General features: G+C 35.4%; 1 protein-coding gene across 11 annotated transcripts in view; it reads right to left on the bottom strand.

Moving 5' to 3' along the window:
- Positions 1-13807, bottom strand: part of MIA2 (MIA SH3 domain ER export factor 2) — an 81006-nt gene that overhangs the window by 31733 nt on the left and 35466 nt on the right. For all 11 annotated transcript variants that reach the window (XM_045799521.2, XM_045799541.2, XM_045799530.2 and 8 more), the window contains 7 exons: positions 13240-13311; positions 12586-12690; positions 8017-8139; positions 6233-6338; positions 3749-3795; positions 2890-2980; positions 1225-1363 (listed from right to left, as the gene is read on the bottom strand). In XM_045799521.2, the coding sequence (XP_045655477.2) occupies positions 1225-1363; positions 2890-2980; positions 3749-3795; positions 6233-6338; positions 8017-8139; positions 12586-12690; positions 13240-13311 (683 nt within the window). The remainder of the gene's footprint in view (positions 1-1224; positions 1364-2889; positions 2981-3748; positions 3796-6232; positions 6339-8016; positions 8140-12585; positions 12691-13239; positions 13312-13807) is intronic.

The following is a 13807-nucleotide window of genomic DNA, read 5'->3' as shown; positions in this document are numbered from 1 at the left end:
TCTTAACAGTCTTCTGTGTATCTATGCATTTAGGCATCAGTATACACATGCACAGAATCTTTCACTCTATTATATAAAGGTACTAAACATATTTACTCATATATTCAACAAATGTTTATTGAGTAACTACCATGTACCAGACAGAGTATTAGGCACCAGAAATACAGACGAAAAGAGAATAAAGTAATTCCCTCATGGAGTTTACATTTAATGTTGGGAAAATTTAAAAAAAAAGGACAATCATTCATCAGAGGACTATAAAACCTGTAAAGAAAAATGAAGCACGATGAGGGGATAGAGAATTGTAGGTATTATCTTAGTTAAGGTAACCAGGGAAAGATTCTTTGAAGCAACATTTGAACCTAGACCCAAATGAAATGAAGGATATGGGGCGCCTGGGTGGCACAGCAGTTAAGCATCTGCCTTCGGCTCAGGGCGTGATCCCGGCGTTATGAGATCAAGCCCCACATCAGGCTCCTCTGCTATGAGCCTGCTTCTCCCTCTCCCACTCCCCCTGCTTGTGTTCCCTCTCTCGCTGGCTGTCTCTATCTCTGTCAAATAAATAAAATCTTTAAAAAAAAAAAAAAAAAAGAAATGAAGGATATAACCTTATACAGGGGAATACCAGTCCAAGGCAGAAAGAGCAAGTGCAAAAGGCCCTGAGGTACAGATGTGCTTGGCATGCTAAAGATCATCAAGAAGGCCAGTGCGCTGGTGGGCAATAAAGGGGAAAAAAAAAAAAAAATGAATAAGCTAAAATTAAAGGCCAAACCAGGAAAAGAAAAAAAAAAAAAAAGAGGTAGCCAACGGTCAGATCTTGTAGGCCATATAAAAGCTTTGGATTAAATTCTAATGTTACATGAAGGCACTTGGAGTTTGCAAACAAGACACTGACAATACCCATAACTTATGTTTTAGAAGGGTCATGCCACTGGAAACAACTGCTCAGGAAGCTAAGTGGAAAGAGACTACTCATGAGGCTGCCGCAATAAACCAGGCACTAACTGATGATGGTTTAGATGAGAGTCAAAGTAGGGAGGTAGTGAAAAATGGTCAGATGCGGAAGAACAGTATTTCAAGATCAAATAACTTCCTTAAAAATGAACTGATGAAATATTACCCAATCATAATTGACCACTCTGAATATCACATAAGCTGAATATGCACTATTTTTAATCTATTTTACTTGCAATGCAGTGAAGTTATCAGTATAATTTTTATTACCTGTGAAGTGTCATCTCATTTTCTTGATATAATTCGGTCATTACTTTAAGTTTCTGCTGAAGCTTTTGAGTCTCGCTTTCAAATTGTGTATTTTCTGATTGCAAAGATGCTTGTTTAGTCTGGAGATTTTTAATACATTCTATAGAAAATTTTTAAGAATTACAATTAAAGGAGTAATACTGAGATGCACATTAGCATTTCATAATGATTAAAATTACCAAAAATAAATTATTAATAAAGGAAATTCTTTCCAACAACAGAAAATATACATTTTATTCACCCTAAATGCTTTAATATTTTAACTAAAGAACTAGATAAACTATTATAATTTTTTTATTACTCCAAGATTTCCCAAAACCTTCAATATTCTAATTCCAGCATCTAATTTTCAATTAAGGTCCCAAAACCAGTAAAATTCTCAAGAAGATTATGGAGATGAGAGTTCTGAAGGGAAATATTTTAGTTCAACATTTCCTGTGGGCACGTGGGTGGCTCAGTCGGTTAAGTGTCTGCCTTTGGCTCAGGTCATGATCTCAGGATGCTGGGATCAAGTCCCTTGTCTGGCTCCCTGCTCTGGCCTACTTCTCCTTCTCTCTTCCCCTCCCCCGCCTCATGCCCTCACTCGAGGGTGCCCTTGCTCTTGCTCGTTCTTTCCCTCTCTCTCTCTCTCACAAAAATAAATAAAATCTTAAAAAAAAAAAAAAATTCCCGTGAAACTACTTCCACATGATGAACAATGCTTATTTTTATCTAGTAAAAAGTTTATGGGTTAATACTTCTAGCCAGCCCTTCTTTTAAGCAAAATTTAGATATATGTTATAAGTCAGGCCAGAAATTTCGATCGTCTGGTAAGAAATGATAGAAAATCATCCTAGCTTAATTCAGATCAAGATTGGAGAGAAAAATATCAGTTTTAGCTTGTTTCAAATGCTAACCCACCTAAAAAAATTATCTATAAAACAAAAATTAACAATTCTAAGTAATTATGAGTGCTAGATAATTAGGGCATTGATTGTTTTTAAAAACCTCATTTCTCTTCCAACATCATAACTCCACCTCTGAACTCCTCTAAGACTGAGATGCTATCTCCCAAAACATGTGTATAAATCATCACCGCAAGTCTTTTTTTAAGTATATAATTATTCATCTATTAATTAATCATATATATCAAAAGGAAAGTTTAAAGTAAATACGCTAACATTAAATGAGTTTAATGTGCACACCTGTCTTTCCATAGAAATTTTTAAACCTACATCAGAAGAAATCTGCTGACCTAGCCTTTAAGACAATGCCAAGAACAGTCATTTAACAGACATTAATGTTGGATATCATCTCTGGTAAAACTGGATCACAGAGATGATCTTTTAAAAGTTAAGTTTTAATTTGCTACTTTTTAACATCTAAAACTGTATCACAATATAACACTGAAATTCAAAGGTAAATGTGGTTTTATATGTTTATTTAAATAATTTCATTATTGTTATTTCATATGAATATGGAAGAAGCTGATAATCAGGCTTTACCACCAACAACAAAAAACTCAGTACTAATTTTTCACAAATCAGAAACAAAAGTAAAAGTTAAAAACACAATCATATTGGACCTTTGCATAATTGATTCAATTAGTAGTACAATTCTGTATAAGGAATTATATAGATAACCCACCTGTAAGCTCTTCTTTTATCTTATCTACTTCAGATAATTGAATGTAAATTTGGTTTCTTTCTCCTTCCAGGGTTTTTAAAGAAGTATTTAACTTCAGAGAATGGAAGAAGGAATAAAGCAACATTAATCAGTTATACCAAAAAAGGAAAAACAAAAAAATTCAATATACCATCCCAACCTTTTGAAGTTCTTTTATTATTTTGATGAAATTATCATCTAGAATGCATTAACCAACAATGCAGCTTCCATCTTGAAAAGTTAACAGTCTTCAGTAGTTATAAGTGTCAGAACAGAGACAGAGAAGATCGATGACTAATCCTTAAAAAGTGGCTATTTTCATTCTGTTTACTTTCAACACAGAAGCTTTAATTAAAGCAACCTTCAAACTACATTACCAAGACTTCACACAGTTCAATAAAGATCAAGAGACCACTACTACAATGGAAAAGAGAGGGATAAACCAGAAGAAACTGAACCTAGCATTTACTTCTTAAATTAGTATAGGGGGCAATAGGAATAGGAAAATACTCAGACCAGAGGAAGAAGAATGCTCAAAGACAGAAATATGAGAGAAAATATACTAAATATTTTTAATATATTCCTTATCCAAAAACATTAGCGCAAACCTTAAAAATTTGTATTATGATAATTCTAAAAATTAACAATATGAATTTCTAAAGTTATTATTAAAAAGAAAAAAGCAATTGATAAAGAAATTCTGATCACTTTTGAAAATCTGGATTGCTTCTATGGTGGTGACTATAAAATAGACCTTTAAAATAATTACTAAGGACAGACAGGTTTAATCCAAGTTCTATTTCCTTCTCTATATTCTTTATATTTATGAACTAATACAAACCTTAGCAGCATGAATCAGCTTCTTCAAAGCTCCTTTTGGTTGATCATCTATAGAAAAAACAAAAAACAATAAATTGGGAAAACAGTGCCATGCCACAACAGATACCAAATGATTTTATTAATTCATGCAACGAGAGCCGAATAATCCCTCTTCCTGCTACAATAAGGAATTTGATATAAGGCAGGACGGCCTTGGACATGCTCCCAAGAAGCTAAACAATAAAGCACTGGAAGTACCATAATTTCAAGTAACGAGGTTCTTCACTACTCATTCCAAGAACAAAATTGTAGTAAGAATTTGATATTCACCTAAATACAGTCCACAGTCTCGACTATTCTTGGAATCTTTCAGCATACAAAATGTAAGTGCAATTATACTCCAAAGTAAAATAACATTAAACAAGTGTGCATTTTCTCATTACAAAAGGAATTGCTTCTTGTAAGATAAAGCAGAAGTGAAAAAGTACAAACAGAACACGTGTTCACTTTAGGAATGCAGCTTTCTTCCAGTGCACTGATGTTATCACCAAAGAAATTTCTAAAAAAAATATTCATACCTTCTGTTCCTTAATAAATTTGTTAATTATGCAGAGGGTAGAGGGAGAAAAAAGAGACAGGACACAAAAGTCAGAAGAGCTACCACTGGGAGAAACTAGTAAAAGATACACAAAACCCTTCTATACTCTTTTTGGAACTTCCAATGAATCTCTAATTATGTCACCAAAAAATTATTTTTTCAAGTCAAAGGAACTGGCTTGAAAATACAGTGAGCAGTTATAATGAACCTCACTCCTGCCTGAGTTTCCAGACCACAACCAGCAGTGGTGATAACGAATTGGGATGGACAGGATTAAAGTACCAAGCCATCTACTTAAAACAAACAAACAAAAACAGTATCCTAAAGGTATTCATCTATATAACATTCATTTTTTATTTTATTTTATTTTATTTTTTAAAGATTTTATTTATTTATTCTACAGAGATAGAGACAGCCAGCGAGAGAGGGAGCACACGCAGGGGGAGTGGGAGAGGAAGAAGCAGGCTCATAGCAGAGGAGCCTGATGTGGGACTCGATCCCATAACGCCGGGATCACGCCCTGAGCCAAAGGCAGACGCTTAACCGCTGTGCCACCCAGGCGCCCCAACATTCATTTTTTAAACTACCCACCCATCCATCAGATTAGCTGACATGACCGGGAAAAACAGGCATTGAAGTTATTATGATGCAACGTGAAAATTGCTGTAACAAAGATGTACAATATATAAAAAGAACAAGGAGGAAAGAAGCTATAAGTCTGTCTGAGGAGTTGGGAGAAAGATTTACTGAAGAGGCAGTATTCCAACTGAAGCTCAACAATAAGGGATGGCGAGAGAGGGACAGAGAATAAGAGACAAGATGAAGAAGATGTGCCAAAACAGAATTGTATAAAGAACATGGTGCACACAAAGAACAAATAATCCAATCAAGAAATGGGCAGAAGACATGAACAGACATTTTTCCAAAGAAGACATCCAAATGGCCAACAAACACATGAAAAAATGCTCAACATCACTCGGCATCAGGGAAACACAAATCAAAACCACAATGAGATACCACCTCACACCTGTCAGAATGGCTAAAATTAACAAGTCAGGAAACAACAGATTTTAGCAAGGATCGGAGAAAGGGAAACCCTCTTACACTAATGGTGGGAATGCAAACTAGTGCAGCCACTCTGGAAAACAGTATGGAGGTTCCTCAAAAAGTTGAAAATAGAGCTAATCTACGAACAATACCTGCACTACTTTTGGGGTATTTACCCCAAAGATACAAATGTAGTGATCTGAAGGGGCATCTGCACCCCAATGTTTATAGCACCAACATCCACAATAGCCAAACTATGGAAAGAGCCCAGATGTCCATCGACAGATGAATGGATAAAGAAAGTGTGGTTAATACACACACACACACACACACACACACACACACACACACACAATGGAATACTACTCAGCCATCAAAAAAATGAAATCTTGCCATTTGCAATGACATAGGTGGAACTAGAGGGTATCATGCTAAGCAAAATAAGTCAATCAGAGACAACAGAGGATCGTAGGGGAAGAGAGGATAAAATAAAACAAGACGAAATCAGAGAGGGAGACAAACCTTAAGGGACTCTTAATCATAGGAAACAAACTGAAGGTTGCTGGAGGAGAGGGGGTGGAAGGATGGGGTAACTGGGTGATGGACATTAAGGAGGGCACATGATGTAAGAGCGCTGGGTATCACATAAGACTAATGAATCACTGACCTCTACCTCTGAAACTAATAATGCTAATAATATGTTAATTAACTGAATTTAAATTAGAAAAAAAAAGAAACCTTGAAAGCCAAAAAAAATTTTAAAAAAGACCATGGTGCACAAAGGGAACTAAAAGAAAATACAAGAGACTCATCATTTTTAGCAAAAGAGGATGAATCATTACTTAATACCCAACTGCATACCATTTTCTGATTCACTCATTTCCAATTCCAAGTTATCATCGTTTGTTATTTCTTCTTCCAGCACAGCAGCCCAATCTTTCATCTTTATCAAGCGTTCAGTCAGAGACTTGACATTTAGTAAAAAAGAGAAAAAAGAGAAAGAGGGTAATGCCTTTTGCCAATTGATTTACAACTTCTGAATGTGCAGTCACAGTTTAAAATCAATCTACCTAGGTAACAATACATAAGCTCTTATTCACCAGCTGATATTAAGATGTGTAAATACTCTGAAAAGCTGTAACACTTATTGACTATTAAATTCTACAAGTTAAAAACCAAACCTGTTTATTCCTAAATCAAATACAATACTTGATAATGGTCCATTTTTGCTAAATATATCGCATGACTCTAAAGTAACAAGATATCTTCTTATAGGACTTCTTCATATGCCACAAATAAAAGTGGCCAATAACATGAGAGCAAATTTTGTGTGAGGTCAAACAAATCTGCAAGTGAGACATATGATATATAAAAAGATCACAGATTTTATAGATCTGATTTTTTCAAGTAAATGACTACCTGTGGAGTTCAACTGAAATAAAGGAAAAAAATTATAAAACAGAATCTAAATTGGTACATTAGAGGTTTTCCAACAGTACTTTTTGAATTTTCCCCAATAAAGAAAGATTTTCCAGTACTATAGGTAATAAAATGACTGTGCCATGTATTTCTGTGGAAGGACCCACCTAAAAACCCATTCTGCTCTGTAATTTCTACCCTTCAATCTCTTTCCTCTTGAGAGTTCCAGGCACAAATAACATGGCTTACAACTTTGACTGAGCTTGAGATTAGCATCTCATTCTTGTTCTGTTTAGGAAGAATCCCAAGTTCTTTAGTAGGGTAAGTTTAGGGAGAAAAATAAAACAATGTCCCAAATTAAGAATACAACTCCTAAAGCTGGAATCTTAAAAACATTCTTAGTAATAACATAAAGAGCATAAATATATAGGTTTCAAGATGGCAACCTCCACTTAACTGTGCAGATTACAGAATATTAGTTTTATATCTTATTACTTGATACTCACACCTGAGTATCTGTTTGCAGCTTGAAATCATAAGATTTAAAAGAGCAGGCAAGAAAGGGCTAGGATAAGGCAAACCAGGAGTAGGAAAAAGTGAACAAATTCTACAATAATATCAATTATTATATTCCTATTAGAGTCAAGTTGCAATTAGACTTATTTTTGAAAAATATTCATCTCCGTGATAGTACATACACCAGCTAATCTAGGTATTACAGATATCCAGCCAATACATATAACTTCATCTGTCCAATTTCTAAAATTCTTTCCAACTTATCAATAGAAACAGATGGCAGTCTAAAGACAAAGGTAAAATCCACTATTCTTTTTCCTTCTTCATTAAATACCTAGGATAAAATACAGAGCAAAAGAGGAAAAGGACATACAGAATATTGACTGATAAATATATATATATGTAACATATATTATATATTACTAAATATCAATAATATATATTATAAATATATAATATATAATATACATTATTACATAATACATAATGTAGTATATAATATAGGTTACAAATTTGTAAGTCTTCAAGGAGCATTTGGGAGCAAGAATGACAATACTGGTACAAATTAAAATGAATGCCAAAGAAGTACACATGCTCAAATTTGACCAAATAATTATAAAAATAAAAGTTGCTAAGATAAAAATTTTCAAATTTCAGAATTAGTACAAAATTCCAGCTGACTCAGGCACTAAAACCGGAGGGCCACTTACCTTGATCTGACTTTCTTTATCACACAGAACTTGTTCTGCATGTACTTTGGAGTCTTCAAATGTTATTTTCTGTTTATTAAGTTGATTCACTTGTTCTTTCCATTCTTCAGCTTCTTGTAAAAGCTAAAATTCAAACGCCACCAAAAAAAAGCAACTCATTATTTTTCATACTTATGTGTAGAGAAATTTATTTATATGTTTAGATGTATCATTAATAGATATTACACAACACAATGTGTTGCTGAGAAGGAAAGTGAGGAGGGATGAAGGAAGGAAAGAAGGGAATGAAGGGCAGGCTCCTGTTTTCAAAGAATTTTCAAGAAGGATAATGTAAAATAAGAGACACTTAAAACTTAAACACTGTTCAACTGATTTACATAATAAACTCACAGCAAATAAAAGGCTTTTTGAGACATACATATATGTTAGATTTGCTCATTTCTTACCATCCCTCAAGTCCTATATTTTTTTTAAATCATGTGCTGTTTTGTAGTTAAGATAACTAAACTTCCAGAGACACCATTAAGCTGAAATAGATCAAATTCTGCATAAACAATCTTTTACTGTATATACTTTTATAGGAAACACTTTTTGAACATGAAACAAAAGGTAAGGATTGTTGTAAAACACAGACTTGAATACATAATACTTACAAGCTTCAAAAATCCAAAAATAACACAAAATCTAAAAACAAACAAGTACTAAAAAGAAATTCTTATAACATATGCAACAGATTAATAACCTTAACATGCAAAAAGCTCTTAGAAGTCAATAAGAAAAATGGGAAAAGAAAAATGGGGAAAAAATGAATGAGCAAGCAATTCACAAAAGAAATGGCCCATATAAATATGAAAGAAAAGTCCAAATTTATGAAATCTTTAAAACTCAATTCTATCAAACAGTAATTTTTGGATTTCTCTGCAAAACTAAGGCTTCATCAGTATATTTCCTAGCACAAGAAACTAAATTTTTTCTATGCATGTATAACAGAATTAAGAGGATACTGACAGATTAAAAACAAATGAGGACTGAAGACAAAATTTTGAATTTTGTGATTAGGTGGACTCTAGTGAATTACTAAAGAAACTACATACCCAGGGGTGCCTGGGTGGCTCAGTCAGTTAGACATCTGCCTTTGGCTTGGGTCATGATCCCAGGGTCCCGGGATGGAGCTCCTCACAGGGCTCCCTGCTCAGCAGGGAGTCTGCTTCTCCCTCTCCATCTGCCCCTCCCCTTGCTCATACTTGCTCTCTCTCACTCACTCTCTCTCTCAAATAAATAAGTAAAAATCTGAAAAATAAAAAAATAAAAAATTGCATACCCAGCATGCAGCTTAAGAAGTTAGGGAAGGAGTGTATTAGAACATGGCATCAGGGAATATAGAATAGTTTATTTCAAGAACTTTAGTGATTGAAAAGGAGTTAGAAGAAAGCAGGTGTAAAGAGTAAGACAATCCTGGGGTGCTTGGGTGGCACAGCTGGTTGAGCGTCTGACTCTTGATTTCAGCTCAGGTCATAAACCCGGGGTTGCAGACCAAGCCCCATGTCTGGCTCCATGCTCAGTGTGGAGTATGCTTAAGTTTCTCTCTCCCTCTCCCTCTGCCTCTCCCCACCCCTCTCTCTCAAATAAATAAATAAATCTTAAAAAAAAAAAAAAAAAAAAAAGAGGAAGAAAACCTACGTGAAATTTCTTCAAGACAGAAAAGGCTAGGTTTTATTACAACAGAGCAGTTTAACCCAGGGTTTACCACCACTTTCTCCTGAAATCTACTAAGATGAGAGTAAATCTACTAAGAGACTTAGGAAAAGAAAAAAAAAGCGGCAGCATAAACCTACAAGGAAAAAGAAAATAGGCAATGAGGAAAAAGGTAATTCTAGATGTGGAAAGTAGAAGGGCACCTGGGTGGCTCAGTCAGTTGAGCGTCTGACACTTGATTTCGGCTCAGGTTCTGATCTCAGGGTCTTAGGACTGAGTTCCATGTCAGGCTCCACACTGGGCATCCTGCTTAAGATTCTCTCCCTCTCCCCTCTGCCCCTCCCCCCAACTAACTCTGTCTGGGGGGAAAAAAAAAAGTAGAAAGAGAAAGAAGTATAGTAAAAGATTTAGCAGACCAGCAAAGCTGAAATTTACTCAGAAGATGGGAGAGTCCAAGTACAGGCTGATTTAATACAACCCAAAATGCTCATAATTTGGAGGCACTAACACTAGGGTATAAGTGGGTTTGAAAAGAGGAGACCTGCCTGAAAGTATATATAAAAAAAGTTAGAAAGTCCCTCACGTTCTCCCTCCACATACACATATATACATTCTTATTCTCCATCCATCCCTCCCACCCACCCTCATCTTTCACATGCATGCACACATGCACACACATACTTACACACAAATACATATCTGGCAAAGGCCTAGGAAGCTATTCTCTGGAGAGGTAGAAAATGAAACTATGGGACACCTGGCCCGGTTGAAAGTGTCAGTAAAATATTGCAAACACAAAAGTATTAAGTGAAAGATGACTTACTGAACAGTGACAAACCAACAACCCTTACCTCTCTAAACTGCTTATCTCACTGTTGGCAAACGGGCTTATACCTTTCAAATAGGAACTGGGGAGGTATCATCCCTGTGGAAAATGGTCTTCAGACACCAACAACTGGGGATCTCCCAATGAAATATCCTAGGCAGATTACCCTACAGAAGAGCCTCCCAATAACACAGACAGAGCTTCCAATCAGACATGGAGAGTTTCACTATTAAATGAGCAGACTGCCATGAATCACCTAATATCTGACTTTAAAAATAAACTCATAGATAAAAGACACAGACCAAAACAGAAACTAAAAAAAACAAGACAACTCAGGGAACTGAAAAACACTTCAAAAAGAAATATAAGAACATGGCATCCATACATTAAGAAGAGGCATAAGCAAAACAAAAAGAACACTTAAAACTGAAAAATATAGAAGAATAAGTCAATAAAACTTCCATATAAAGAAATCAAAGAGGACATCTTCAAATAATTACTGTATAATCATATAAAAATCCAAAAAAAAGCATGAAGTAATTTCTCAGAACTGAATCAAGAGTAAGAGTTTCAAGGGGCGCCTGGGTGGCACAGCGGTTAAGCGACTGCCTTCGGCTCAGGGCATGATCCCGGAGTCCTGGGATCGAGCCCCACATCAGGCTCCTCTGCTGGGAGCCTGCTTCTTCCTCTCCCACTCCCCCTGCTTGTGTTCCCTCTCTCGCTGGCTGTCTCTATCTCTGTCAAATAAATAAATAAAATCTTTAAAAAAAAAAAAAAAAAAGAGTAAGAGTTTCAAGACTAAGAGTGTCCAACAAGTGTATGAAAAAAGACCCACACATCATCATGACATTCTGGAAAACCAGAAACAATGAAAGATATTAAAAGCTTCCAGGGAGGAAAAGAGCAGATCACAAAAAAAGATCCAGTTATCCAAACAGCATTTGACTTCTCAAAAGCAATACTGGAAAATGAACACAACAGATCAATAATGTCAAAATTTCAAGGAAAAAAAATATTTCAACCCAGAAGATATCCAATGAAAATGTCAATAACTTTGAGAGAAGAAGACATTCTCAAATGCAAATTTTTAAAAAGTTAGCTTCTATACCTCTTTCTCAAGAAGCTAATCAAGAGAATTAACCACAAAAGTGCAAGTCTTGGATACAGAAAAGAGAAGACCCAACACAGGAGAAAGACAAGTGGAAAGATGGGAGTGAAGTGAAATCTCAGGACAACAGAAGCATTAACAGACGTAGAGAATAAGTTCCTATAGAACCAGGAGGATGGAAGACCCCAGAAAGGATTGCTTCAAGAAAAAAATAAAATCAGTAGATTGTGCATTCGAATGCATAAGTAAGATACTTAAATCTCCAGAAGATAGCATTTGAATGCATAAAAAAGATATTCACCATTTCCAGAAGACAGATATACAGACAAGTATATAGGAAACAAAACAATGACTAACCCTAGAGCAAAGAAAATGTTGGGTAAAACAGAACATGCAGTCAGAGCACATCATGTGGCTCAACTGTAACATTTAAAAAACTGTAAATAATGTAACCAATGAAAAATTTTCCCATGGAAAAATTTTAACTATATTGGAAGAATAGTGGGACAGGAAACATATTTGGGTGTGTGAGAGTGTCTATATATATGAAGAAGGAAGAGGGTAAAAGTTAAATCCTCATTCGATCTACCACCAGAACTGTTTCTATCTTTAGGCCTCAGACCCATAGCTTCAAGTTAATTCTCATGTGTATTCTCTGCCCTCCTTCACTCTGGCTTTGAGAAGTTGGTACTAAATGCTATTTGCTGTGATTATTAAAATTTGCCTTGGATTACCTTAACTACTGGAGGAGCAAGATGCCAGGAGTATACATTTTTGCACCCTATACAAAAGAGACACCAAAGGATATACAGAAGATTGTCCTGCTCTCCTGCTTTCCAGGAAAGGCCTAATCTTGCCCCTAGCATGGGTCAGTTGTGAGTACGCCCAGAACATTTATAATAACATATTCACAGTTTAAAAGTCCCTATAGAGTACAAACCTGTCTCTGGCTTTCCTGAAGTTGGGAATTTTCACTCAAAGCATCTTTTATAGCAATCTTAAGTCGCTCTTCATTCATTTGAAATATTTTGAAGGTTGTTTTGGCCTAAGTAAAACACAACATATCAAGCTTATAAGAATTAATTTAATACAAAAGCTCTTTTTCACACATACTCCCTTAAAACACAGAATTAAAGTCAAAAACATGCCAATATTAGTAGGAAAGGCAGTGTGGGGTAGTAGAAAAAAGGCTAATCTAGAATCAGGGTCCAGTCATGGCTCTATCATGAACTTGCCATGTGGCCTTGGATAAAGGATTTAACCACCTGTAATCCTCTATGTACTATGTAGCAAATTTTGTTAACTTTTTATTATCTGCCTCTCTTACTAGAATTTAAACTAGATGAGAGCTTTCCTATTTTATCTACTAATGTTAAGTGTCAAGCACCTTCAACAATGACCAGTACATAGCAAGAACTCAATAAATATCTGTCCAATAAAAGAATGAACCTTCTTGAAGTACCTTCTACAAAGGAACTATATCTAAGACCCCAATATCTCAAATTCTATTATTATATCTCCTTCCTTAAACATAAAACAGTAAAATTAAAATGATTTTCAAAAGCAGCAGACCTTCTAGGCTAATTCAACTTACTTCAGCCACTTGTGATTTAAGAGATTTTGATTCATCTTCTAGGGACTGTATCCTTTTAGAAATATCCACCATCTGGAAAGACAGCATCAATCAATAAACGAGTATTTATTTACTCAATTTCTCCAGCTTCCAAGACATCTCATACCTTAGATACGTTGTTAACCTAAATACATCTACTCAAAAAAAATGAGGACTCTAAGAAAACTTGTTGGCCATATGCACAAGGAGATTTTATATGAAGTTAGACAACAACAGTATTTCATCTCATCTTTAATATTTCATAATATTTAAGTTATTTATAAGCTCAAGATAAGTCCACTGACATCATCTGTTACTAAATAATCACACACATCTAGGTCTTCCTTACGACAGATTTTAAAATAAATGATAAAGCAAAGTTAAAATGTTCTCAAAATAACTTTTGAGTAGGGGCGCCTGGGTGGCACAGCGGTTAAGCATCTGCCTTCGGCTCAGGGTGTGATCCCAGCGTTGTGGGATGGAGCCCCACATCAGGCTCCTCTGCTATGAGCCTGCTTCTTCCTCTCCCACTCCCCCTGCTTGTGTTCCC

This window comes from Ursus americanus, chromosome 35, assembly GCF_024610735.1.
Source record: "Ursus americanus isolate L20-20 chromosome 35, mUrsAme1.1.p, whole genome shotgun sequence".
NCBI classification, from domain to species: domain Eukaryota; kingdom Metazoa; phylum Chordata; class Mammalia; order Carnivora; family Ursidae; genus Ursus; species Ursus americanus.
The sequence above is the reverse complement of the archived record's forward strand: the minus strand, read 5'-3'. Positions and strand labels throughout refer to the sequence as shown.